General features: G+C 42.4%; 1 protein-coding gene across 1 annotated transcript; it reads right to left on the bottom strand.

Annotated features, from left to right (window-relative positions):
* Positions 1-1559: 1559 nt before the first annotated feature.
* Positions 1560-27811, bottom strand: gna12a (guanine nucleotide binding protein (G protein) alpha 12a). Its single transcript, XM_085356836.1, has 6 exons — positions 27092-27811; positions 21762-21980; positions 6419-6469; positions 6136-6336; positions 5611-5817; positions 1560-2693 (listed from the first exon to the last, which is right to left on the bottom strand). The coding sequence occupies exons 1-6, from the start codon at positions 27407-27409 to the stop codon at positions 2532-2534; spliced, it is 1158 nt and encodes a 385-aa protein (XP_085212962.1). The 5' UTR covers positions 27410-27811; the 3' UTR covers positions 1560-2531.

Raw genomic sequence — 27811 nt, 5'->3', positions numbered from 1 at the left:
TAAAAATGTACAAAGTATGAGGGATGCTCCTGTGAGCAGTTAACCACCATCAGAAATCAGTGCATAACGTTTGTTAAAACTGCAGATAAGCTACGTAACAGGACAGATTGTGACTGGTTGCATTCATAGTTAACCTGCTGGTTACTTGACTTATAATTTCACCTTTATACCTACATTACATGTCTGACACTGGAAAAACTTGCACTGAACGAAATATTTCTGCAGTTATCAGATTAACCCAATGCAGAAAAAAATCCAGTCATTACATTCAAATCAATCAAATCAAGACATCTTGATGGACTGGGTAATATAAACTCTCTTGTGGCTTTTCGGTTTTCGCTGTGCACCTCCTGCTGAACAAATATCTGACATTTCAGCTGCTAAATAGTCCACTATGTTCACAGGCTGGCTGCTATTTTTGTCCGGCTGCAGTTTAGCGTTCGGAAAGAAGTGTAGTGTGGTTGGTTTTTAGGACTTTTTTGGGATGGAAACAAGGCCATGAGTGGTGAGAGTGAACCAAACAAGTAACGTTGGAAACTCTAAAACCAAAACAATGAGCTCAAGGACACTATGAAACTTCATATAAAGCTGGAGGGAACTTTAGAGGAGCACGGCGATACACATATTTGTATATATATGCATAGAAATTGTCTGAAGGTCAACAGGCACCAAAAATGCTCTGGTTTCCATTTGCAGTCAAGAACGTCTGACAGATGAACAAGAGGAACACATTTGCCGATGTGCAATTTGGAAAAAAACATCTGCTATCACCTGATTTTTTAAAAAAAACCCAAAAAAACTGCATTCATAAACAATCGGCAATCAATGGAACAGGAAGTCTTAGATCAGACTTACGCTGGACACAGCCGAGGGTTTTCAGATGATGACCAATGATCTGTGAATTTGTTACCTTGAGCCGTTCTTTCCCTTTCATATACGCAGCATTGACCAAAGCTTTTTGAAAATATTGGAACATCTTTAGTGAAATTGTTTTGATTGCAAAATTTAAGTATGTTGTATTTTTAAAAATTAAAATCCGAGTTTTTTTCTTCTTGTTTTCAATGCAGCAGACATTTAAATAAATGATCTCTAGCCGTCGCTTATCACTGAACTTGTATTTCTGACAGTAATCAAATATTTGGATTTGAAGGCAGCACTTCTTTCTGGCAGCTTCCTGTTTTCCTTACACGGCCAACTATTTTGGTCAGGATACTTTCTAGGAACTCATTAGGAAATCACAGACTCGCCAGTCACCAGAACGTGTTTAAACTCGCTTCCCTGTGATGATTTTTTTTAAAAAAAGTCTGGCTTGTGTAAGTCACTTGTCATTGTCTCAGTGTTTTTGCTAGGAAGGCTTCCCACCCCGACTGCTACAAGTCCAAAATGGCTACAAGAAACACGGGGATAAGGTCATCTGCAGTTCAATCTCTTCATTTTCTGCTGTTCCCGGCACGTTTACAGGACAAAGGGAACAGGAACAAGCAGTGTAACCAGAAGCCAAAGCTTTTTTGTAGATTTTTTAAAATACTTTTTACTATATTTCTTTTTATACTGCCTCAGGTCAAGTCTAGGCTATTGTGGTGCATCTACTGGGATGCTATGGAAATCACAGAAGGGAGAGAAAAGCTCGGGAAAGGTGTATGGATTCATACGAAACCAGGAGCTGCGTGCACTTTTCAGAGCTTAGATGAGACTCTAATTTGACCGTCTACTTCTGAGGAGAAGAACAATGTGTCTATTGTGCCGAGAAGGAGTGGGATTAGAAGAATAAGACTTGTTATCTGCAGCTGTTGATCTCTCGAACAATGGCAGGAACAAGAGAATTAACACAAGACGAGGAAAGAAAAGACGGGGCAGGAGAGGACGAGCGGTGTAGCGCAGCTCAGTCTCACTCCTCTGCTGAAGTTCATTGACAGGAACACTTGTGCAACCTTTTCACATAACACAGCATATGACCAGTATGGACCCCAAACCCCCTTCCCTCTGTCAGGTGTACTTTAAGACAGTATTTTTCAGCTCCAAACCTCATGTTTTTCCTCCTCGTTTTCTTTCTTTGCGCTTCTTTCCCCTCCCGCGGCGTCTTCACACAGCTCGAGCTACATTTCAACAGGCAGCAGTCTGACTGGGTTTAGTGACATGTTGTCATGAGTCTTATATACAGAAGAGAAAAACAACGTTCAGTGCTCATGTCATGTAGTTGGTGCTTTCCTCTACATTTTTTACACATCTTGGAACCTGTGCAAGGAGAAGCCCACTGTCTTTTTTCTTTTCTTTTTCTTTTTTTTTTACAGCATTCACACATTTATACAGGTTAAACATAGAGATTCCACAGGGGCCAAAACGTCCAGAGTTGCTTCAGGGCTCCACAGGTTCAGAGGTCACTAAGATCCACTCTGCGTGGGTCAAGTGATGGTTCCACAGGTCAGTGTTGCTTCAGATCAAAGGAGACCTTCTCAGAAGTCCTCCAGGCCTGGATTCACGGCTGGTTTCACAGTTAACAGTCAGAGAGGCCATCGTCTATGACGTGAAGGTCACTGCAGCATTATATCTTTGAGGTTTTCCTGCAGGATGGTGTCCTTCACGGCGTGGAAGACAAAGCGGATGTTTTCTGTGTCTACTGCAGTGGTGAAGTGATGGAAAAGCGGTTTCCCTCGGTTTCTCCTCTTACGACTAAACAACTGCACCAGGAACGCCTGGAAGAAGCAGAGGAGGAAGAGTCTTTATGTGCGTGTGTTCACATGTACTATACTGACGTAAATACAAGATCAGACCGACTTTTATGACATAGCAGGAGGATTGGACTTTTTGGCGGTAAGATATTTTTGTTGTGGAACTATTGTCACATACGTAGTGTTAGAGGGATGGATGTTCATGTTACACATGGCCTAAGCTTCAGATAATGAGGTCAATGTACAGTGGAGAAAAAACACTATTTGATCCCCTGCTTAATTTATACATTTATTCACTTACAAAGATGTGAAGAGTCTCTAATTTTTATGGTAGTTTAATTTTAATAGAGAGATATTGCCCCAACAACAAAAAACACACACCCATTACATAAAAGTTATAAATTGATTTGCATGTCTCCCACAGATTGACTATGTTCCACTGTGGGACACAGATTACAATCAATAAATCAATCAGTCAGTTACAGATACTCCTGATATCAGCTTGTCCACTAGACACCGGTCCAGAGAATCAATTTCTCCCATTCCAACCTCTCCACCACCATGAGCCAACTGCTGAAGGACATCAGGGACAAAATTGCAGACATGCACAACTGTTGTAGTGATTGTAAAAGATCAGTCACCCTCGCGATCGGGAGCTCCATGCAAGATCTGGCCTCACAGGGTGAGGTTGAGCATGAGAAAGGTGGTGGATTGGGATAAATTGCTGTGGTCAAACTGAGCTCTTTGGCATCAACTTGACCCGCTGTGTTTGGAGGAGGAGAAATGTTGAGTATGACCCAAAGAACACCACCCTCACAGTCAAGCACGGAGGTGGAAACATTATGCTTTTGTTTTCTGGGGCCACGTACTGCAACAGCCGGAACACTGAAGATGAGTCACGGATGGGCCATCCAGCATGACAATACCCCAAAACATACTGCCAGTGCAACAAAGGAGTGGCTAAAGAAGAAGCACAATCAGATCACGAGTGGCCTCGCCAGCCTCCAGACGCCAAACAGACGAAAATCTGTGGCTGGAGCTAAAGCTTCGAGTTGCCAAGTGGCAGCCAAGAAACCTAATTTATAGACACTTCTGGGAGTTTCTGTAAAGTTGAGTGAGAATCCCTTCAAACCTGTTGACCAGCTACAAGAAACATCTTACCATCTTGCAAAAAAGGGTTTCTCCATCAAGTACTAAGTGATGTTTTGCTGGCAGCTCAAATGCTTATTCCACTCAATGACATGCAAATCAATTTCAAACTTTTATGTAATGTGTTTTTTTCTGGATTTCTGGTTGATGCACTGTCTCTGTCTATTAATATGAAACTTTCATAAAGACGAGACACTGTTCATTTCTCTGTGAGTGAGCAAACTTATAAATTCAGCAGAAGATCAAGTGATTATTTCTCCCACTGTATGTGCAAGCACTGCTCTAAACACTGTTTAAATATTTCTACTCTTGATGCTGTAACGACAGCAGATATCCTTAATATGGTCAACTAAGGCTCTGGCTGCAAGCACGGAAGCCACACCCACCTGCCGTTTAAACCTTCTGTTTGCACAGGAGAACCAATCTGAAGAAAGGAGCTAAGAAAGCTTGCTTCAAACAGTGGATGAACTGAGGGGCCTGATCAGAACAGTGCAAGATAAATAAATCATGCAAAATTAATCCAGTAGAGTCCAAGAATAAAAATCTAGAGCTACAGGGAGCATAATAAGTCTTTTCCAGAAGGTTTCTCAGTAACCAGATAGCATGGAGGTGGAAGCCCTGAAAACAGCTCTCAGTGCTAAGCAAATGTGTTTCAGTGACTCCTTTTCATCCTTCATGAAAGGAAAGGAGCTAATGCTGCTGCTCAGTTTGAAGCGATGCTCTATCTGACGGTTAAAAACAAAACAGTGATCAACACGGCTTACAGGCTGTGAGAAAAATACTGGTGTATTTCCTCTTTTATAACTAGTTAAAATGCTCACATGTTTTAAACCCTTAAAAATATGCTGAAAACTACTAATCTTATGCTTCTGCGCTAAAATCTGCTCGTCACAAAGCCGGCGTCTACAGGAGAAAGGAGCGAGGAGAAAGAGCGAGTCAGCTAAAAATTGTAAAGGTCAGCGGTTCAATACCTGACTGCATTAATGTGCATTTTGAACCCCGAGTATGGATATTAGGTTTAAAGGCATACATGGGATGGATGAGATTTGTAGTAAGAAACCAGTACCAGTACTTAAAAACATTTAGAAAGCTGCACTGTAACACACAGGTTGCAGAGAAACCCAGGTAGTATTAGTAATGCGCTCGTTTTGAGTGTTGCTCTATAATCCAGCTTTTAGGATTATCATTAATTATCTTGACTTCAGTCACGGATGCTAAAAGCCTTATTAAAGAAGCAACCTGGATTATCTCTGCAGAAACGAGAGAAAATATGAGTTGGCAGAAAAACAAGCCTTTAATTAGCAGTATTAATGTTAACTGTATTTCTTTTTTAAAATAAAGCCTTGGTAATAAACTGATGTCTTTATAAATGCTCCTTTACATCTTTCATTGTTGCCCATAACAACCTACGTGTGTGATGACAGAAATTTCGGTCCTTATTAGCTTACATGGTAAACAGATAGAGCCTTTCTACTCTACTGAGCACTCAAAGCTCTTTATACAACTTGCCTCAGTTACCCATTCTCTCCCATTTATGCAAACCCTTCCTTATGTAAGTTCTTTTTATCTAACATTTACACAACTGGGATTACTATCTTGTCCGAGGATATTTGGCATGCAGACTTCCGATTAGCAGATGACCTGCTACAGCGACCCATGTATGGGCAGCTTCTTCTGGAATGCATGAAAGTTACCACTGTTGCAAAGCTGCGTTGAGAAAGATAATGGAGCACTTTAGGAAGACGCTCAAAATCTGCAACTGCATTCAGAGTTTTGTGAAACCTCGGGTTACCTGTACGTCCTCTAGCCTGCGAGGGTCTCCTCTGAACTCAGGAAAGTTCTTGCGAATGTCGGCCGTGCGAATCTTTTCCACCAGCAAGTCCGTCTTGTTGAGGAAGAGGATGATGGACACGTTCAGGAAGAGCTTGTTGTTGACGATGGTCTCGAAGATGTTCATACTCTCAACCAGACGGTTTGTCCTGCGGTCCTCCATCAAGACCTGGAATCACATTGGCTCAACATTATTCTTTGTCTAGTTTTATTTTTTTCAGGTCTTATCTGCATGCCAATTAAGGGTTCAGTCGTCATCATATGACCGCTGACTTGAACTCGAGCCACGACTGTGGGAACAATGAAGTTTCCTCAGCGCACCACAAAGAGAGCTTTGTGTTTACCGCAAATGTTGTGTGTCTCTCTGATGTTTCTTGTGCATTTCGCAATCCCAATAGTCAAGAGACTCGTCTGCCAAACGCTCCGACTGCATCAGCATTTCATAATTAGGCTGATAACGTGGTTTTTTTTTTGTGTGTGCACGTACCTGGTCGTACTCCGATGACGAGGCCATGAAGAGTATCGAGGTTATCCCGTCGAAGCACTGAAACCACTTCTGCCTCTGGGACCGCTGCCCTCCAACATCCACCATCTTAAAGGGAATCTTTTTGATGACAAAGTCGTGCTCGACAATCCCTTTAGTCGCCTTCCTTGCAAACAAAATGTCTTGCTTGCTGGGAATGTAGCTCTGAAAAAGGATATGAGAACATTGTCTTGCAAAGTAAAAAGTACAGAGTGTGCTTCAGATTAAACCAGTCACTATGACTCACCAGTTGTCCAATACGATCCAAGTTATCCAAGAAGTATTTGACCGACTCACTCTGCAGACGAGAAGGAAAGAATCCATTACAGCCGCGACACAGACCTGAGTCATCTTATACGCATTAAGCAAACTTAAAAGACTCAAAATAATCAAATCATGGCTCTTGATCACATTATCGGAACGATTTCATTTCTTGTATTTCTTCCTTCTTTAATTCTCATTTCCATGGAAGCTGTCGTATTGTGGTTATTAATTTAACAAGACATCAATCGTTGCAACAAAGGACAGAAACCATGTGAACGACCACAATCATATTAGTCCCATCACATCTGTGCAGCTCGCAGCTTGATCACATCTAGTTATCGTGTCACACAGAACCTGCCACGAGTCCACAGCTCTTCAAAGCTCAAGATGACATTCAAGCTGAACTGATCCACATTTTCCAATCAACAAAGGATCAAACAGTGACTTTTGATATGAAAAATCGCGGTTACAAACCCGCAGAGAATATAAACCCGAGGTGCGGCTCACCACAGGTTTTGGCTTCTTTCGGCTCATTGTGCTGGTGTGACAGCCCCGTGTTGTGATCTAAAGATCAGCCGTTAGAGAGAAAAACTGTTTTCTATAGAGGCCCACAATCACACCCCCACAGTTTTAACGCTGTTCTGACATCGCGTTTATCGAGTTTGTGGCAGAAACGACTCGGATTTGCCCTGATGATCATTTTAGAGTAAACATTAGCATGCCAGATACATTTAACTAGACATATGTGAACGTGGGAAACAATAAGGTTGTAGTTATATTCCCATCATGACTTATCTGTGCATGCTTCACATCGTGACCCCTATGCAAATATGCGTTTTAAATATCTCTTTGTTTTCGACTTCGTCTCTGTAAAGCACTCTGAACGACCTTGTTTCTGAACACAGCTGTTTGATTTGACTGCACCAATTTTCCAGCTGGAGCAGAGAGCTATTTTCACATTTAATAAACTTACAGTGAATAATCTGCCTAACGGCAAACAGCAGCCAGACAAAGTTAAACACAGAGATATTTCACTTTGCGTTTCAGGACACAATAAAAATAATCTGCTCCCTACCAGCTCTTAAAATTCAACAACATCCTGATAGATAGTTACACTTTGTTACTATATATTCATTAAAAAAGTGTGTGTGAAAAGCCAAGTACATCCTTACTCCTTATAATGGTAATTAGCAACCAGGTGCACTTGATTAACTGATCATCAGCAAGTGTAAACACAGCAATTAGGTGTTTGTTAGCACAACGCCAAGGAGGAAAGCCTTTACCGATGATCTTAAAGAAGTTAATTGTTTCAATGTGGGAAGGACTATAAAGCCATTTTAAAGTAACTTTAATCCCATCACTCTGCAGGGAGAAAGATTATTGACAAATGGAAAACAGTCAAGACAGATGCCAATCTTTGCAGGGGTGGAAGGTCCAAAAAACTGAAAAGCCACATCTCAGGCTCTGGAGGCCTCAGTTAGCATGTTAAATGTTAAATTTCATGACAGTACAATCAGAAAAACACTGAACAGGCATGGCTTGTTTGGAATGGCTGCAAGGAGAAAGACACTCTGAAAAGATCATGGCAGCGCAGCTTTGCAAAACTGCATCTGAAGAACTCAGAGATCTGGAACGCTGTTCTTTAGACAGATGACAACAAGGCAGATGATGTTTAGAAATAATGCACAATGCCACTAAAGACAGTATATCAACGCAAACGCCTCACGACAGCTGTCAGCACGGTGATGGAGGGGTGATGATTTGGGCTTGTTTTGCAGCCACATAACCTGGGCACTCACCTAGTCCCTGAGTGTATCATGACCTCCTCTGTGTACCAAAGTATTCTAGAGTCTAATGTGGGGCCATCTGTCTGACAAGATAAAGCTTTGTCTAAATTGGTTCATGCAATATGTCAATGAGCCCAAGCACAGCAGCAAATCAGAGGAGCTGAAAAAGAAAAGAATGAAGGTGCTGCAACGGACAAGTCAAAGTCCAGCCCTGTCTGAGGCTGTATTTACATCATTTTAAGACTTGTGCTGGCTATGGTACACAGATGGTGTCCTTTCTTTTTACCATGACTGTATACAGACCAGAAATACTCACACAAATGAGAGATTATAACAGACAACACACTGCACAAAAGGTAGGCTGTGGCGTCACAAGGCGACCCTGTGATGAATAAATCTGGTCGCACGTGGGCACGTATCAAAACACAACCTGACTTCCACACACAGCCGATTTACACGGAGAAGGGAAATGAAACCGAGGATAAGAAAATGTGATGAACGTGACTTAATTCACAGGAATAAGGAAACACAATAAGATGACTCATGCGTCACGCTGTACAGTTTCACCATGTTCCAGTCTATAGAAAGAACATGATTCGAATCATTTCATATCCTCTGCAAACATCCACCGAATCAGTCATCAGGGAAGTACCTAAAAATTACCACAGTGTCTGCGCTGAACACACAAAACTTAATTTGGTGGAATATCCCAGTGTGCTATCAACTCTTTCACTTTAGATCACACAAGATTATCCAAGATCTTCGCCGACTCTTTCTGAATGCATATAGCACAGCTGAAGTTTTTGGATGTAGCTTTCCTGATACTTCAGACAGCGGTTGGTTCCTTTCATGTTTGCTAGCTTCGAAACTCAATTAGACAACTGTTGAAACTTGAGATGTGTAGTCCATTACTATGAGCACCATGTGTGCTTTTTTGTCACTGCTCCACCATCCACTGTTGTATAGTAATGTGGTTTAAGCGCACACCGATCTTCACTGCAATGGATCGCACAGCTCACTCAGGTTTTAAGAGGCTGCTAATTGATTTTCATGCTGCTTGGAAATGAATGGAGACCAGCGGGTGCCTGCAGCAGAGGAAAAAGGTTTATTTGGTTTCTCTACAGCACGGGAGCTTGATCTTCAGAGTGTCGTGCTATTCTCATGTGCTGTAAATGGGCTGAAAGCAAGCAGGAATAATAGGTATATGCATTTCAAACTGGAATCAGGCTGATTCCCAACAAAAGTTTAAAAATGAACCTTTCTCTTCCTCCCTCAGGAAACAGCTGTGCGTGTGAAAACAGGAGAGGAGAGGGGGAGGGAGGGATTAGCGAGTCAGACAGAACTCAAAGTTTCAAAGTCAGTTTAGCACTTGCATCACACGCACACACTACAATATAACATTATTCCTCTGTAATGCCGTGCTGACAGCAGCTTTTTCCAGATGTTTCGGTTTCTTTCAAACTGATCAACGAGCAACAGTTACAAAAAAACTCCAAAAAACAACTCTTACTCTTCATGTTGGCCCTGACATGCCCCATAACAACCAGGAAACGTGACCTCTGAGTGGGTGAGATGTGAACCGGTGACCCCGCTGCTGACCTACGGTGTCATTGGCAATAGGAAACACAAAGCCGGGGGGCTCTGATTGGTTCAGCCGGACACGAACGGCAGGGGAGGCTGGTTGGAGGGAAAAGCAGGGAGAGGGGAATTCCCAGAGATGAAGGGATACGCAGACACACCAGACAGACACAGACACGCACGTGAGTGTGCGCCCGCAGACGCAATGACACGCACGCACACGCGCTCAAGCACAGATCGTTTCCACGGGCGCTTCAACTGCCATCAGCACAAATGAAACAGTCCGATCATTCATGCGGTCGAAGCTTCAGACTGAATTTATTTTATTAGATCAAGGATGGATTTTAGTGCCTGGTAATGCAGAGCTGTAAATGAATAAAATATAGCTCTGGGCGTGCATGTGGGCGTGAGCACGTATGTGTGCGAGCGTGCATGTATGTGAGCCCGTGTGTGAGTGTGCATTTGTGTGTGTGTTGAGTAAGGCAGGAGGAATGTCTCCATTCATGGTGTGAATGGGCAGATTAGAGGCTTTATTCCAGCAAAGACCTGAATAAGCTCCTGTTCTGTGTGTGTGTGTGTGTGTGTGTGTGTGTGTGTGTGTGTGGGCACAGGTATATGTGTCACTGAGTGTGGGACTAAGTGCAGTGCTACTGTGGGTCAGTCCTTTCAATTCAAATAATAATAAATACTATTTTTTATTAACTAATGAATAATTTTAAAATTTAAAATGTCCACTGACCTTTCCAGAGTGTCATTTTATGACACCACATAGATACATTTTTATTTATTTATTAACAAAGAATGAATCAACACTATTACACTTCATGCCCAAAAGCTTTGAATGACACACCATGAATCCAGTTCTTGAGGCAGGCAGACTGGCACAGTCATCGATGTGCTTGGTGAGTCAGGCGGAGAAGTTGTTGTGTGTCTCATGCAGCGATGATACGGGATTTTTAAGACCGATATTTAGTCCTGTAAAAATCAGATATCTTGATACGTTGGCCAATATTTTTTCCTTTTAGAGACACAAAACAAAAAGACATCGCCTTCATTTATATGTCCATTTGTTCACACTCTCCCGACTCTGCTTAGTCTCTATATTACTATTTTGTCTATTATTGCAGGGTCTTCACCGTACTTAAGGCGACTCGTGTTATGATTTGATGCTAAATAAACACAACTGAATTGAATAGATCAGCTGGTTGTTTGTTGCAAACTGCCCTCTAGTGGACAATCTATGCAACATCACCACTGGTATCACGATTGTAGGGTGTTTCTCCCCTGTCCTCGTTACTTTTTAATTGTCATTTTTCCAAAATTTAAATGTCAATACAGATTAATCAACAAGTAGCTAATACTGGCTAGTCGGGCTTTAATCTCCAGAGCGTTGAAACGAATCAATAAATTAATAAAACTGAGTGCCAAAAACTGCAGTTCCTTAAGTGGCCACTTGAGGCTGGCTCCAAAAATGAGCTGTTCCCCAGAGACCAACGACACATCTGAAACAAGCAATTTTACAGGGAAGAATTTTCATGTACGTGACCTGTTAAACTGAATTACACCTTAAAGTTTTGTTATCTGTGTTATGTATGCCTGCACAATCTGAGGATGTTTGCTGCTGTTAGCTAAAACTGTGCCTGCTGTCGACAGCAGCTTCAAAACTGGAGTTGACCATCTTTTCTTTTCAGTCTATGCTTATTTCAGACAAAGAACTGTTCACAAATTGTTATCTATTAAATTTACAGTATTGGACACAGCAAACTGCTACATTTAAAAAGTGTAAATTTTGCTTGTCAACCTGTGCATGATAAACACGCAGGCTGGGTGTGACAGAAGTCAAATGCAGCATCATCAATTTTAAAAGGGCGAGAAGTAGGAATTCCTACTTTTCTAATACTGAGGGGGAAGCAGTTTCAGTTTGGATTTAAATTAAATCCAGAAAACTTTACAAAACCTCATCAATGTGGCAAATCAATGAATCTAAACCAAGTGTTTCAGCTGTAATGCTCAATGTGATCTATATTTCTGAGCTGAGTTCAAGAAATCTCTAGAAAAAAAAGCGTTATTTCAGTTCACTTTTCTCCAGATTTGTCTGGAATAGAAACTGTTGCCGATACTCTTCAACACAGCTGTGCTCAGCTTCAGCTCAGGTTTCCTGTTCAGGGAGGGATTATGTTTGAAATCTATCAGTCTAAAACATGCACTCACTAGCTGGTGCAGATCCACCACTATCTTATTTGCAATCCCTGCTCTGGGGATATTTTATGTTTCTTCCTATCAAGGCAGGGATATGCATTATAGATAAAATGGGGTACCACAAACACACTATACACAATGTTAAACCTCAGCAAGGCCCAAGTCATCGATGAAATGTGTGCGTGTGCAGCGTCGCACGCATTTGTGCGTTTATAGCCTCTTTACACCTTTGTGAGACTTCAAAGTCCTCTGAACGGTGCAAAGTCTAAACCTACGCTGACGACAGCAGCCACCACTTACTGTCACTCCTCGATCTACAGCCTTGTTTTCCTCGAGCAGGGGAGGTTCGATGTTTATGTCCTGTATCAAACTGCGTGTTATCTGGGTGTGGTGGGAAAACAGAAAAGCCTACAAGTAAACAAACTCCTTGCCTGTGCTTGCTTTGGGTTTGTTTTTCCCCTCACTATCTCCCCTTTTCCTTCGCTCCATTTTCACTGTGGGAGACTCCCCATCTCAACGCTCATCTCTTTCCACTCCCTTTCTCTCTTCCTCTCATCGGACTCTCCTCCCTCTCCCCCGTCTGCTCGCGGCCCAGCTCGGGCCCAGTTGTGCCTGGGAAAAGCTGATTGCGGTGTCCCCGGAAAACCTCTCCAAGAGCGGCAAGAAAGTGGAGGCGGAGAGTATCTAACTCAGCACATTTACTCCACAGCAGACATTTTGGTTTCTTGCTGTCGAGAATAAGGCTGCTGTTGCTCCATGTTTTGTCCGAAAAGTGAACAGAAAAAGAAAACCAGCACTTTTTTAGGTAGCGTTTAACTTCCTTTATCCTCGATTGGGCCCCAAGCACATGCACATAAATCATTTAAAAAAGAGATGACAAATATAAAGTTAAGTTTGACATCCCTGACTTAAACTATTTTACATCATGGGCCACTTTGATGTTAGGTTAGGGCCAGTGAAAATCCCCTTTCTTCCAGTGTCTAACCACACATTTAATCCCTGAGAAAACGTGTGCAGTTTGGCAGGTTTATTCAGGACCCTGCGCCTTATATTTCACACTCTTGGTCTAAGTAATTTCAAAAACAACTGGGCACTGTAGTACACGTTAGATGTGTTGGGAACTTACTGCTTGAATTTGGTGCATTGGTAATAACTGCATGCAGCAGGACAGTGAATCAGGGATTGCCCAATATTAAATAGAAATACAGTGTTCATGGGCTCACTGGTTAAAATGTTTTAGCTCTACTAGCAGCATGGATGAGATCTGCAGTGTTGCTCAATTCCAATAGTCCAAACTAGATGATTTCAGACAGTGAATTGCTGGAGAGATGAAAGGAATCAAAAAATAGAGTTTAAGTTGTAGATCGGCACGGTAGCTCTGATATGCAGTTCATATTCATTCGTGCTTTAATACCAGTAGCAATTGACAGCAAATAGTGTCGTATTATGGGTCACTGCTGAATCATCCACTGACATTGAACATCTAGAAAGCCACAAATGCCTATTATTTTTATTTATTATTACTTTTTTTACCACAGCACTTCACTTTGCAAGGCTGGATGTACTTCATCACACCACACACGCCACAGACTGCCATGTATAATACATGTAATGCACGATTTTTACACTCCATTTATACTTTGCAGTAAGAAAATGCTGTGATTTTAGTCGCGAGTTTGCAGAAGCTTGTTATCAGAAGCGTCGGCTCTTTGAAGAAGCTCTGGAATGAGCTGACGGCTATTTTTGGTATCAGCTTGTAGCTCCTCACTAAACTCACAGCATTTCCTGTTTACCTGTGACCTCTGGAGTATGATGAGGGCCCTGTGAAGTGAAGCAATCTGATTTCATCAGGAAAGAAAAACACATTTTTTTTCCCCCCTTTAAATTTACAACTTTAACCCCTTAACGCCTCGAGTATCATATTTCATACATTCAGTTTTTGTGAATTTTTGACACTTCTGCATCATCAGTGTGATTTCTTTTCCACCCAAAAAACTAAATTAATGAATTTTTAAGTCATACATTGTAAAAAAAAAAAAGCCAGATGTAGCAAATATGATACAAATCAAAACGCATATATGCAAATTAAAGGGTTTTTCACTACAAGCGTCGTTCACCCAGTCTCACACACATTCAGCCTCTGTTTCTATACCAAAACATTCACGCACACAGTCATCCTCCGATTGGGTGAAACTCTGGGTATTGAGCCACTAGACAACCCGCTGTACCTCCCGAGCCACAATAATGATGTCAGTGGGACAGAATTTAAACATGGAGGCTAAACTACTGTTTTACATCATAACCTACACAAGCGTTCCCTTTACACCTGCGGTACACATCTGCTAGAATTGCTTCAAACTCAGTCTGGACCCATGCAGAAGAAAAGGAGTGTTGTGCAGCGCGTTCGCTACACAGCCAGCAGGTGTTTAATGCATTGCTGTTTTTGGTTTCTTTACGGAATTTGCTGACAATCAGAAAAACACTGACTTTCACCAGCTTTACTCCACTTTAAAGCAAATCAAGAGCTGAACCGAAGCACTCAGTCCACTTAGCCCACACAGACTGTACATCATTCACAACACTGGAACAGCAGCGATTTAAATAGCTGTCTTGAGGTGACGAGCAGATTGCGCGTGTTTCAGAGTCAGTGTAGATTGATACTTTTGAACAAGTCTGCTGATAGAGTGGCACCAGGCCACGAGCATCAAAAACGCCTCTAAATGCGAGTCCTATGCGTGCTGGCCTTTAGAGAGAACGATGCCTGCAGGCCTGTGTGCGGCTGTAACACACTAACTTTATCACGCAGCAACTCCAGATAAGACAAAGCGGTCTGACCCAGAGCTGTACATCTCAAGCACGCGCACACAGTTTGTTGAGTGTGAGACAGCGGAGACAGAGACGTAAGCACCTTCTATGTGACTCCAGCTTGTTTTGTCACCGATAAAAGCGTAACAAGGTTAAAGGTCGTCCTCACAGCCCCGAGCAGACAGTAAAGCTGCTGCGTCACTTTCAATAAAGTCCAAATAAAACTAGCTGTTACAGCCAATGCACGGAGCACAGACAGCGAGCCCAGCTGGTGATGCCGATGCCGTGAGACATTCCCTCTGTTGACAATATGGTTAGCGATCATTCATGACATTCTGCTCAACCATTGAGTGTCATTGACAAGCTGTCCGGCCCTTCACAGCATATCTGTAGACGTTTATTGGACAAATGGTTTCTCTAGCCGGTCTGTTTCTCACAAAATGTTCTTTAAAATATAGCAAGTGGCTGTTGAAAGGAGTCTATTTGTTTTTGTTCCTGCGAGACGGGAGAATAAAAGATGAACTTGGAAAAAAAAGCAAAGGCTGCTCGGGCTAAAGACAGCAGAAAAAATATCTGCCAGACGTGACTCATCTTAGGAAGTTTCATATGAGTTTTGAGCGTTTCACTTATTTTTAAAAGCTTATCTGGTTCACTGTTTTGTAAAATGACATAACGAAATGTTATGATGCCTTCTGATGATGATTTTGTGGATGTAAAACCTTAGGAAGAGAGACAAAGATGATGATAAAAATGTCCTCCATCACTTTCACTGTTAATAACTTGCATATCTTCTGTGCACTCGTGGTGAGTGGTCGTTGCCTATAAAGAAAACATTTCTTGTGCAACCCACTGGTGTTGATCTGTGTGTGTTTAATGTTCTGCACGTTGTTAAAAGGGAGAAGAACTGCTCTGCTGTCTGTGAGGAGTTTCACGTTTGTGTTTGCTGGATGTAATTCAGGAGAAGAGACTCCACAGAGTGCACTTCAGTGGCTCCATTTACAGTCAAGAGGAAAATAATTACATCTTTGCAACGTCTCCAAAACAAAAAAAAAATGAAAGCGAGCGAGCGAGAGAGATAAGGAAGTTATGCGAAAAGACAATAAATACTTTGGCTTCACTCGGTGCAGTACTAAACAGTTAACTGCAGCTTCTTTTTCAGCTGGCAGGTATAAACATTTCTAATGTGATCCGGTTGCTCTCTCGGATGTTTTGAGCACATCAGCGACTATTAGATCAGAGAAAACAGGCTGAGGTAAATCAGTTACCATGCAAATATCTCCTGCTCTCCACATCAATATGACTACAGAAGTGGAATGCAAGGCTACAGTGCAAAGTTTTTTTCTTCTTCTTTGCAATATTACTCAGTCAGACCGCTAAGAGCAGAGGAAACGGAAACAGGACAAGAGCATGATTAGTAATGAGTAGCAGTTCTTTTGTGTTTGCTGTAAATGTTGTTTGCCATCATATTGAAACTTAAAAATGCAATTCTAAATTTAAATGCGGACACGCATGAAATCATCAGGTCAGCCAGTGACTATACCCAAATCAGAGAGTGAACTGAGAGGTGCTTTTTTTGCTGAATGGGAGATTTAACATTTAGTAAGGATTTTATTTAGAAATGTAGTTGTTTACGGATCCTGGGATTTGGTCAGGAAATCAAACACGAGGAGCTACCTGTGGTTGCAACCCCTCCCAAGAAGGGGCAGATATACCAGATATATCAGGCTAACTACTCAGTGCAGCAGAAAGGCTCAGGAATGCTTCAAAGAACATGAAAAAGAGCCCCGGGAGTTGACCTTGACAACCAGCTTGACAATTTCGGAGATTCGATTCAGTTCAATTCAATTTTATTTATATAGTGCGACATCACAACAGCAATCGCATCAAGGTGCTTCATATTGAAAGGTAAAGACAATCAAATGAGCCCGTGAGCAAGCACATGGCGACAGTGGGGAGAAAAAACTCTTTCTTAACAGGAAGAAACCACAAGAAGGACGAGGCGCAGGGAGGCGCGGCCATGTGCCACGAATGGTTGGGGGTGAGGGGGACAATGGAGAGCCAGAAATGAATAATAACTAATGGTTAAATGCAGAGTGCAGAGAAAAAGGTGAGTGATAAAAACTATGTGTTTTCTCAGAAAGGAAAGTTTTAGGCCTGATCTTAGTAGTAGAGAGGCTGTCCAAACTGTGAGCTGGTGACAGCTGAAGGCTATGCCTCCCATTCTACTTTTAAATATCCACGAACTACAAATCACACATGAGACGATAATGATCCCCGTCCCAATTATCCCAATGCAAGTGAGCATCTACACAATGCAACAGGAAAAATGTGATCCAGGAAGGCCCCGGCAGCCAAAGGATCCACTGCTCACATCCCGCTGCTCAGGACCACAGAGGACGTGTCCAAGCTCCAGCAGGTCAGCTGCGTCAACAGTGTACGGAAATCAACACTATTAGACCCGTGGCTTTGCGGTGGCTGATCGCTGTTTATAGTTTATGGAAAAGTTAAAGCCTGTTAATTAAATGCATTCTCACCCAAGAGAGCTGAAGATGATGAACTGGGCTAAAAAGCAAAAAGGGAAACTAATATATCTGAGCTGGACAATGTACTGCATTATTACGGCTTTATCGTTTTTGTGTTTTATTGCATTGTTATGCAGTATATACACACACTACAAGTTTACAACAAGCTTTAGTAAAACAACAGCCCCTCTTTCTCTCTCGCGCTCTCTCTTAGCATCTCCCTTACTCTTACAAAATCATTATAAACAATGTGACAATTACAGCCTCAGAAGCCAGCGGCACCTTCAAGAAGAAAGGCACACCATTACAACAACCTTTTAAACACGTCTCCCACCGATTCTGGGGGTTACCGCGGCTTTAACCCGAATAATCATCTTCCCGAGGTGTCTACCAGGAAATTCGTGCTCGAGTTTTGCAGTTAAAAGCAATGATTTGTTTTGCTCTCGATATAGCAAAATAACATGTACATCCTTCAGTTTGAGAACTGAGATCTGGACACAATGCATTCGAATGCCGTCTTGGACTCTGGAGGATTATTTAGAAGCCAAGTTATCATAATTTCATTGTTCAGCTCACCAACCCCTTTTTGTCACACCGCCAAGTACAATGCAAGAATAAACGTTCCCCGTATTGCGTTACATTTAAAACATGCGTCGGACACATTACTGTTACATTCTTCCAATATGAGAGCGGGTTACATCAGTTCACATACAACCAGTTACATCAAAGTAGCTCTTAAATTAGCGGTAGCTGTTTGTGTCAGAGCTGTTCCAGTTATTATTTTTGAAATATCCTTTTCTTAATCTGACCCTCATGCATCAAGCTGCGATATTGAGGTTTCATGGAAGCCAGATGAAAGCCAAGAGAACACTAATGAAATCAAACCATTAGTGTTGCAATTCCTGGTAATATTTTGTTAAGCTCAGGAACTGAAGAGACCAAACTCCAGAGCTGTAGATATTCAAAGAAATGTTCACTTTGGATGTTAGATATCAAAGATACGTCCTCAAAAGTCATTTAAGCTGCTTCTTTAACAGAAAGGTCAGACGTTATTTTACTTGACATTTTCTTTGGCCAAAGCTTAAAGCCAGTTTATCTGGTTTAAACAACAAAAAACCCCAGACTACACTGTGTCAGAGATTTCAGTATATTCATATATTTCTTTACATAATACCACATAAATCATGTTAAGTATTATAAGGTGGGAAGTGTACAGAAGAAACTAGAAAATAACACTAATGAAGAACTGGACATTGTAGAGTGCCGTGGGAAAGTATCAGCCCACTTCCAGATTTCTTATTTTTTTTTCATATTAGTAACACTTCAATGTTTCAGATCATCAAACACATGTTCATTTTAGCCAAAGATAACCCGAGGAAATACAAAATGCTGTTTTTAAAACATGATTTCACTTACTAAGGGAAAAATCTATCCCAGCCTATGTGAAAAAGTGATTGCCCCCTAAACTTAATAACTGGTTGCGCCACGCTTGGCAGCAAGAATTGCAAACAAGTGTTTATAATAACTGGAAATGACTTTCAAATCACTGTGGAGGAATTTTAATTTTGTTTGCATAATTGTTTCAATTCAGCAACATTCGAGGGTTTTCGAGCATGAACGGCCTGTTTAAGGTCACGCCTCAACATCTCAGTTTGATATAAATCCAGACTTTGACGAGGCCACTCCAAAACCATGTTGTTTTTTCTGAGCCATTCAGAGGTGGACTTGCTGGAGACGTTTTAGATCATTGTCCTGCTGCATAACCCAAGGTCTCTTGAACTGATGTTCGGATATTCTTCTTCGGGATTTTCTGGTAAAAAGCAGAATTCATGTTTCCATCACTTACAGCAAGTCGTCCTGAAGCAGCAAAGCAGCCCCAGACCGTCACACTACCACCACCATGTTTGACTGTAGCTATGATGATGTTTTTATGACCTGCTGTGTTAGTTTTACAGCACATGTAACAGGACACAAAAGGTTCAGCTTTTGTCTCGTCAGTCCACAGAGTGTTTTCCCAATAGAATCGTGAACTCTGACCTTAACTGACTCATATGAAGCACGCAGTTCTTTAGACATCGTTATTGGCTCTTGTGTGACCTGATGGATGAGTCATCTATGCACTCTCACTTCAGTAGGCTAGTGACTCCTGGGAAGGTTCACCACTGCTCCAAATTTTCTCGCTGTAGTCACTGGAGTCCCAAAGCCTCAGACTTTGTAACCCTTTGTGATGGACAGATGTCAGTGACTTTACTTCACTTTGTCCGGCAGATTCTATTTAAGTGATTTTTAAAAATTCAACGGGTCTGGCAGTTATCAGACCTGGATGTCAATAATGAAACTCAACTTTCAAAAACTGTTTTTCACACAGGGCCAAGTAGGTTTGGGTCGCTACTTTCCTTTCATAATATGAAATCATCATTTAAAAATCCTGCCAGTGCTACCTGTAACAGGGCAGCCCTTAGCGGCTGGAAACAGTGAGATGGACCAAGGCAAGTGTAGTGGAACAAAAAGTACTTATTTGCTATACAGCTCTCCTTACAACAATTCACTCGTCGAGCTTCTTCACAGCACAATCAACCCTCTAATGACAACCGGCAGCCTTAAATATGTTCAGCTGTCACAGACTAAACCATTCTTCCACTCTCAGGTAAATTCTTAAATCCCAACCTTCCACCACAGTATACAATATATCAATTAGAATAAATAAATACATATCACGTTTTCATATTAATAAATATTTCACACTTTAATTTTACACCAAACCCAATATTCTAAAAAAAACCCAAAAACCCAAGCACGAAAAGATTCACCACACTCGCTTTACCAATGGTCGTTCCCGGAAAGGTGGGTAATCATATCTTACAGACACTTTTTTGCACCACTTTTATTCCTAGATTTCCCACACACACATTTGCATTAGTTTTCCTTACTGGTAAACCTTAATCTCAATCTCAATCACCATTCTTCTCTCCTGACAGACAACCACCACATTCCTTGATGAGGAGCAGCAGTGCTGGATCTGAAACAAGGCTACCAAATGATTTTAAAATTCCCAATAAATAGTCAATAAATAATTAAACTTATTGTGTGCAAATGTTTTACTGTGCAAATCCATGCTTAAAGTGCAATGCTAAAAAAAAGGGCTTGATAAGGTGATTTTAATAAAGTTGAAGGTGTGCTCTAAAGTGCTATACAGATAATATAATATAAATAAATGTAGTAAGGAGTCCTCTTCCTTATACTACCCCTTATCCAGTAGACACACCTATGGTATCAATTTCAAAATCCTACGTTGTCTTGTTTTCAAGCTATCACACGCACAAGATTTTCAGAAAGCTTACTCTAACCTTGAGGTCAGAAGAAAAGATTTTTAGTAGATGCACCTATAACATCAATTTGAAGCTCCTACGTCGCCTTGTTGAAGAGTTATCGCTCCTAACTTAGGTGCCGACGCTGCCCGCCTGCATTTTGTATTTGCTTGGGTCATCTTTGTCTAATATTAAAATTTGCTTGATGATCTGAAACATATAAGTGTGACAACAATTAACGAATCTGGAAGGGGACAAATACTTTTTACAGCACTGTAACTATCACTGACAGAAACACGAGCATCTTCAGTGCACACTCATAGGCCTCTGATATGTGTAAAGGTTGGAAGCTTCTGCCTTAGACTGCTGAACGAGTAAAACATTTTGAACCTTTGCTCTTCTTTTTCTATTGACTGGGTTTACAAAAGACAACAAACACTTTTTGAGTGAAATGCCCTTTTAAACGGTTACAAAGAGTTTGCGTCTATATACATTGTTTTTCTTTAAGTCTACAAAATCCCAAAGAGGGGTATCTGCACCACACGGGAGATTTCTGCAGCAGCAAAAAGGATCAGGGAAATATTTTGCAATGGTTCAGCTAATCTAAAAAACATCCACATATGTGTGTAAAGCAGGGGAAAAGAGTACAAGTAGGATAACAGTTTGTTTCACTGGTGATTTGCTTTGGTTTAACTATAACAAACACAATAGCAGCTACATCGGTGCATGCCCTGGCATCATATGTTGCAACTGAAAGCACATGAAAAAGCACTCGAGCAGAAAAGTCATACTAAATTGCTCAGATGATAATAAAGCTGAATATTCCAAACAACGCTTTGATTTAAGTGCTCATTTTCTGCAGCACTGGCACACGAGCACCTTGCCCTCCCTTCTTGCTTTGCACCCTCTCACCACCTCAGAGTACTGCAGCTTGTTGCCATGAAAAGCACAGACTGACTTTACTGCATCTTGCAGAGTTTCTATAGCAATAATCACTTTCATATAATTACAAGGGTTAAACATCATCCAGTTAAAATTACCACTTTTGGATGTCTCAGGTGGTTAGTGATGAAAGTTCGTAGGGGCGTGGGAGGATATTAAAAGGACTGAGAATAATGTCTACTCACCAGCTGGAACTCGGAGCGTCTCGTGTAGGCCTCCTGTATGCCGGCGTCCGCCCAGAGCGCGCTCAGCGCCATTACGTACAGCTGGAACTCACTGGGCTCGACCCCCGAAGCGCCTACGCGGCCCTCCCACGACATCACCAGCATGCCCTGCTTCTCATTTTCACAGCTCTGCCAGCTGATACCCAGCTTGTCGCGGGCATCCACCAGCACACGCATGCCCTGCAGACACACACAAGAAGAGCAGCCGCCTGTCTTAATGTCGCAGATATTTTTCTTACCACACAGATGGGAGGAAAAAAATGAGTCTAGCATTCCTCGTAAACATGGAGTAACTTTAACGCTGAAACTCATGCATTTAAGTCACACTCTGAACGCATACACGTGTGGCTGCTGGTGGTTTTTTGAGGAGAACCATGTGGGATCTGTGTGGGAGGTCTCTTCCTGAGACTGAATATTCCTCCTTCAGTTCTACTTTTTTCTATTTCCGCCATCTAGTCTCTTGAACAGCTACTCCAGATGTCAGATTGAGGTGGGCTGTAACTTTCTGGAAGTGATGATGCAGCATTTACGCCCGCTTCACACAGCAACTATAAATATATACTTCTTTTTTCTCTCTCTCTCTCTCTCCAGCCAATTCTTGTGAACAACTGCGAGCATCACCAAAAATGTAAGTTAGCTATAAAAACCTTTGATTTTTGAATCGGTGAGCTCGCGCCGATCCATTACACCCTCACCGGCTCTTACTAACTCACTGCAAATGTGAGGCGTATTTCACAGCATCTCCAAGTCCAGAGCGGCTGAATTATTAAAGAGTTGTTGCTCATCTGTTCTATGGATCGTTACAATGACTCTGCTGTGAATAATTTAAGAGTGTCTCAGGGGTCAAAGTACGTGTGCTCTGTGTGTGTCTGTCAATGACTCATGACCCATCTGAATCTTTTGCAATAGTCAAATTTATTTGTATTGCTTAATCTCACACTGAAGAGGCTTTTACACACCCACAACATCAACATCTCCTGACCCGGCTCAGCGTCGTCTTTACAAATAACATGTGAAAACCAGGAAGTCAAAGAGAGAGAGCCCCCACCACCCACGCTTTTGAACATGGCTATAACAAAGAAAAAGGCAAATGCAAAGAGTGAAAAGAAGGTTTGACTAATGTATCTACAATGTATGTCTATTTCATGTGCGCGTGTGTGTGCAGTCTGACTTGGCTGCCCTCTGTGACTCAGTGTTGTGGAGTGATTTCAAGTCTGAGCCTGTTCAGACTTTTTGTTCAGAAATGCTGTTTTTGTTTTTAGGAATGAGTGAGATGGATGTGAACCTAAACAAGTGAGGAAATCCCACAGTGGTGCTTAAAACAAAGACACACACAAACACACATGCTGCATTAATGTGACGAACATGCAGACCCACTACCAGCGTGGACGCAGCGAACTTCCCAAAGCAGAATGACCGTGTGAGCTTTGAGTGAGTCACATCGACTCATGACACGAGCCTTATCAATTTACTAATCTGCCTCATTTGTATCATAATCCTCCATATTCCTGTCTGCGTCTCTTCCTGAGTGCCCGCATGTTTACTCCACTGTCTGCTTCCATGCCGATCAGCCTGTCACTGTCTGCCCGTAGCAAGTCAGTTATGTGCGGCTCAGTTTCAAAGCCTCCGAAGAATTCAGATGACTGACGTTGCCTTTGCTTTGGCCGATCTAAGAGGTCAGTACCAGAGGACTGCACACATTCTCTAACGAGAACTAGCTTGTGCGTTATCCGGACGTTCAGATGACGTCAGCTTGTGTGCATTTCTGGTCTGCCGCTCATGGGTTACTGTGAATCTCAGCTAGAAAAAGGGGAACAAAGGTAGGGCTAAACACTGGAAGTCAGGTTTGCTTACTGTTATGAGTCTGAACATGTTGGTAATTACACAGAAATGACAGACAGATGGCTGGCACTGCTGCCTCACAGCGAGGAGGCCCCAGGTTCAAATCCACCAGCTGGGACCTCTGTGGAGTTATCTCCCTGTGCTTGTGTTGGTTCTCCCTGGGTTAGGTTAATTTGCAATTCTAAATTGGCCGTAGGTGTAATTACGAGTGTGAATGGTTCCAACCACTACCTTCCCCCCACTGACCAGAAACTGGATAAGTGGAAGGAAAGGTGGATGGATGGACAGGTGTTGCATGGATGTTGTAACTCTTGTTGTAAACTGATTCAGAGTAATTCTAGTTTATCACTGATTATCTGGTTATAAACATTTGAACATATGCATGCACAAAGGCCATAAACAACATTCGCTTTACTTCCCAGGAAGTGCAGGTTGCATACTTCCCACAACTATGACCCAGTTTTTGACCGGACAACTTCCTTATGTGACTGACATAGGATACTTCCACACATGCACTGGCACCCCTGAACTTTTCCAAGCTATACCTTAAAGAGGTGAAAATGTAAAATCCTCCCAGCTCGGCAGCACAAAGTCTGGGCGATCAAGTTAAATAATTCCCAGGTTAAATTTATGCAGGAAGCAGTCTAGCGAATTCACAGCGAAGGAGTGGTCGTACTTTGCTGCGGGCCCTGCACGCGCTGCTCAGGCAGCCTGAAGCAAACAGATAGTCAGACTGAATGTGAAGCAGACTCCGAGTGTACAATATCCTTACTTCATTCGCCTGACATCCACGTGTAAAAACAGCTACATAGAGTAGACGGAGGAAATATCAATAAGACAAGAAAAGGAAAAAAACAGCTCAGAAGATTTTTTTACATAGGATATATGGGGATTTAGTATTTGAATCTTCTGCTTCCTGTTAACTCCAACCAAACTTCACCTCCTCCCCAGCCGTAGAGGGCAACGCCACAGGACGCACAAATTTAAATGAGTAACAGACTTTGATTGAAAAGCTCATTTTATGTGTTACTGGCCCTCAGTATCTGACCACACGGGGCGAAAAAACATTAAAATCTGATGTCTGAGCTGATGGGCTTCTCACAGTCATGGCGTGGTCAGCAGCGTTAGTAGCAGTTGCCTCCGGCAGATGGCTGGAGCTGGCAGGGTTCAGTTTCATTTATAAATGTTGTATTGAAAAGCGGCTCTCTTTCCTGCGTTAATGCAGTCCACCCCGCGAACTGCACTGACCTCCTCCTCCTCTAAAGCGACGCCTGCCTTCTGAGCCCACGGAGCCCCAGTGAACGATGGGACTGCAAGTGACATCAACACCAGCCACAAAACACAACACATGAGCGGGCAGCCGGTGCCAAAATATCTGCTGTGAACCAAACGAGCCAAAAAAGAAGAAAAAAAGAGAGAGAGAAAAAGCAGGCGAATACTTCAAAGAAATTCAAGAAAGGCAATGAGAGATAAAAGCTACCAGAGATAAGAGAAGGGAGCAGCCATCACATGCTCAGTTTAGAAAAATTAGCTCTTTTTTATTGCTGGTATTTATCTTCTATTGTGATAAAGAAATGCACCTCAAAAGTCCAAAATGACTCAGTGATCATTTACTTGCTAGTTAAGGCTAACTTAGATCAGAGGGGTTTTTTGTTTGTTTGGTTCACCTCTGACAATGGTTAAACCACAGATTTATCCACCGCTTGACAAGATAATCACTCAGACCGCATCTGAACTCCACCTCTCCGCTGTTTATTTCTGCAGGCCTAATTGTGCAGCACACCTGTGCATTCTCTTTCAGCTTTATCCGCCCTTCTTTCCTTCCTTTCCCACTTTGCTCTCTCACTCTTCATCAATAGGTTCCCATAAGACAGGGGGTTCCCCGCTACACCTGGTAGGTGACACTGATCTTCCACCAACAACCGCATCTAGCACACGATTGGCTGTTATTCCTTTGTGATGTGGGAAATCCAAACAGCGGCGTCCAAACTCAAAGAAGGCACATCATGTAGGATGCACACACATCATGTAGGATTAACTTTTTTTAAGTTCGGTTAAGCTGGGATTGCTTCAAAATGTCCTCGTTTTCCAACACCAAATTATCCAGATATGATTTTAACGCTCATTAATTCAACCACTGATGATAAATTCGTTATTATTGCTGTTGTATCATCTACATAGATGCTCAAAGGCCTTTTTCCAGCAGCCATCAGTCCTTCAGTGGCACATTGTGTCGCCCAGTGAACGTTTATCACGTTACAGGGCTGATTGATCATCGGGAAAACCGTTTTCCAATTATGTTAGCACAGCTTGTGCTGATTAAAGAAGCCATAAACGTCGAGTATGCGGAGCATCACCCAATTTGCCTGCATGAACCTCCAATAAACTCCAGATTTTACAACCACGTGTGCTACTCTCTTCAGCAAACAGCACTGAATCTGCAACTGAGCAAGAGTGCATCACTTCTCAACCAGAAGCTTTTTTTTTCTTGCAGTGGTGAGGTCACTCCAGGATCGTGGCCTTCTGTGCAGATTTGCAAAGAAAAAGCCGCATCCAAAAAGACGGGGAAAAGAGCAGACACTGAACAGAGGGATAAAACAGAAACGATTAATCATTAATGAAAATAACTTCCACTTACAACCCTAATACTAACATTCGCTCTTTATATACTTTACATGACGAATGACTGCAGCGCTGGTGAGGGAATTACAGATGTTTTAAGCGGGGTAATAGCTGGTAGTTTTGGCCTGGCCTATCAGCTCCTACACATCGCGCATTGTGTGTGTTTTCCGGAGTTTGGCTGCTGGTAAAGTATGTGGTGTGTGGGAAGATTGTGTTCTTGATCTGGCCCGAGACAGGACGGTCACTGTATACTTGTGTTTGGGGGAGGGTACTGAATACTGTCTTGTCTGTGCAGAAGTGCAGGCTCTTATCATCCTCGTCTGGGCTGTGTGGCACTCAGGACGGATGTGCTCATCCCTCAGGAATAGTCTGGTATTGTTAGCTGGTGAAGGAGGCCCAGCCATGACAGCAAACAAAGGGACAGGACGCACACACACACATAGACTCACTTCAGGATAAAAATATGCACTATGTCAACAGACCTCTGTGTGTGTTTAAATAAGTGTGTGAACCTTAGTCGCTAATGGCCCAGGCCTGCAGATATAAATTGTTCCCATCATCTTGATTTTCCTCAGAAAATGTTTTGGCTGTCTTAAAAAAATAAAAATCAATCAGATTTATTATAAAAGCTAAGACATAAGCAACTCATTCAAAAAATCTGAATAGTTAGAGCCACAGTGACCTAAAGTGTCAATTACTTGTGAAAACTTTCAAAATGCCCCCTCACTGTTGTCCTTCTCAGATATAAAACACGATTTGGATGTTTAACAAACACGGCAAACATTAGATATGTGGAGGATGAAGGCCCCCTCGAGCCACGTCTTTACCTTCAGTATATTCTCATAGATTGTGTCCCGGAAATCCAGAAGTGCCTTCTGATCAAACTCCTGCCCGTTAATGATGCGCATCTGTTTGAGGAATGTGGACTTTCCGCTCTCCCCGGCCCCGAGCAGGAGGATCTTCACCAGCCGCCGAATGGCTCTCCTCTCCCGGGCGATCATCGCGTCTATCTCCCGACTCCTGCGCCTCGCCTCCCGCTCTTGCGCCGCGTCTCTCTCCCGGCTCCTCTCCTTGCTGCCGACAGGGTCCCGGCTGGCCTCGGCCGGGAGCAGACAGCGGCTCAGGGTGCGGACCACTCCCGACATGGCGAGTCGTGGGAAAAGTTTACCGAAACTCCAGTGGGAAAATGTTCATTATAGGATTTTGATCCCCCACCCCCGGGATGGAAATGGTGCGACTACAAATTTCACGGATAAACACGATAAACACGCGTAAAAAAATAAAGTCTACATTTAGTTTGAGAAGCCGTTATCTAGTCTTCAACCGGCAGACAGCCCGTGTCCATCTTGGTTAGACCTCGCCATCCACAGAAATCACTCTGGACACAGAAACAAAGCCAGAAAGCAACAAAAGAAAGTTTAAACGCTCAAATGTTAGAGGCCCGAAAACAAAAACAGAAAGTTGACCTGGAGTCCGTGTGTTCATCCAAAGCACAACAACTGTAACAACGCTGAGGCTGTGGTATCTGACTCCGTGGGACAGCTATC

Source organism: Diplotaxodon limnothrissa, linkage group LG6, assembly GCF_057381915.1.
Source record: "Diplotaxodon limnothrissa isolate DT_005_m linkage group LG6, D_limnothrissa_male_GT1.1, whole genome shotgun sequence".
In the NCBI taxonomy this organism is placed as follows: Eukaryota; Metazoa; Chordata; class Actinopteri; order Cichliformes; family Cichlidae; genus Diplotaxodon; species Diplotaxodon limnothrissa.
Note: the sequence above shows the minus strand (reverse complement) of the source record. Positions and strands in the feature narration are given on the sequence as shown.

Excerpts from the sequence above, each read along its gene's own strand:
- gna12a (XM_085356836.1), bottom strand. The coding sequence starts at position 27,409 with ATGTCGGGAGTGGTCCGCACCCTGAGCCGCTGTCTGCTCCCGGCCGAG. Across the intron at positions 21,981-27,091 it reads TCTATGAGAATATACTGAAG|GGCATGCGTGTGCTGGTGGA; the intron begins GTAAAGACGTGG and ends GTGTGTCTGCAG. Across the intron at positions 6,470-21,761 it reads GACGCTCCGAGTTCCAGCTG|AGTGAGTCGGTCAAATACTT; the intron begins GTGAGTAGACAT and ends TCTCGTCTGCAG.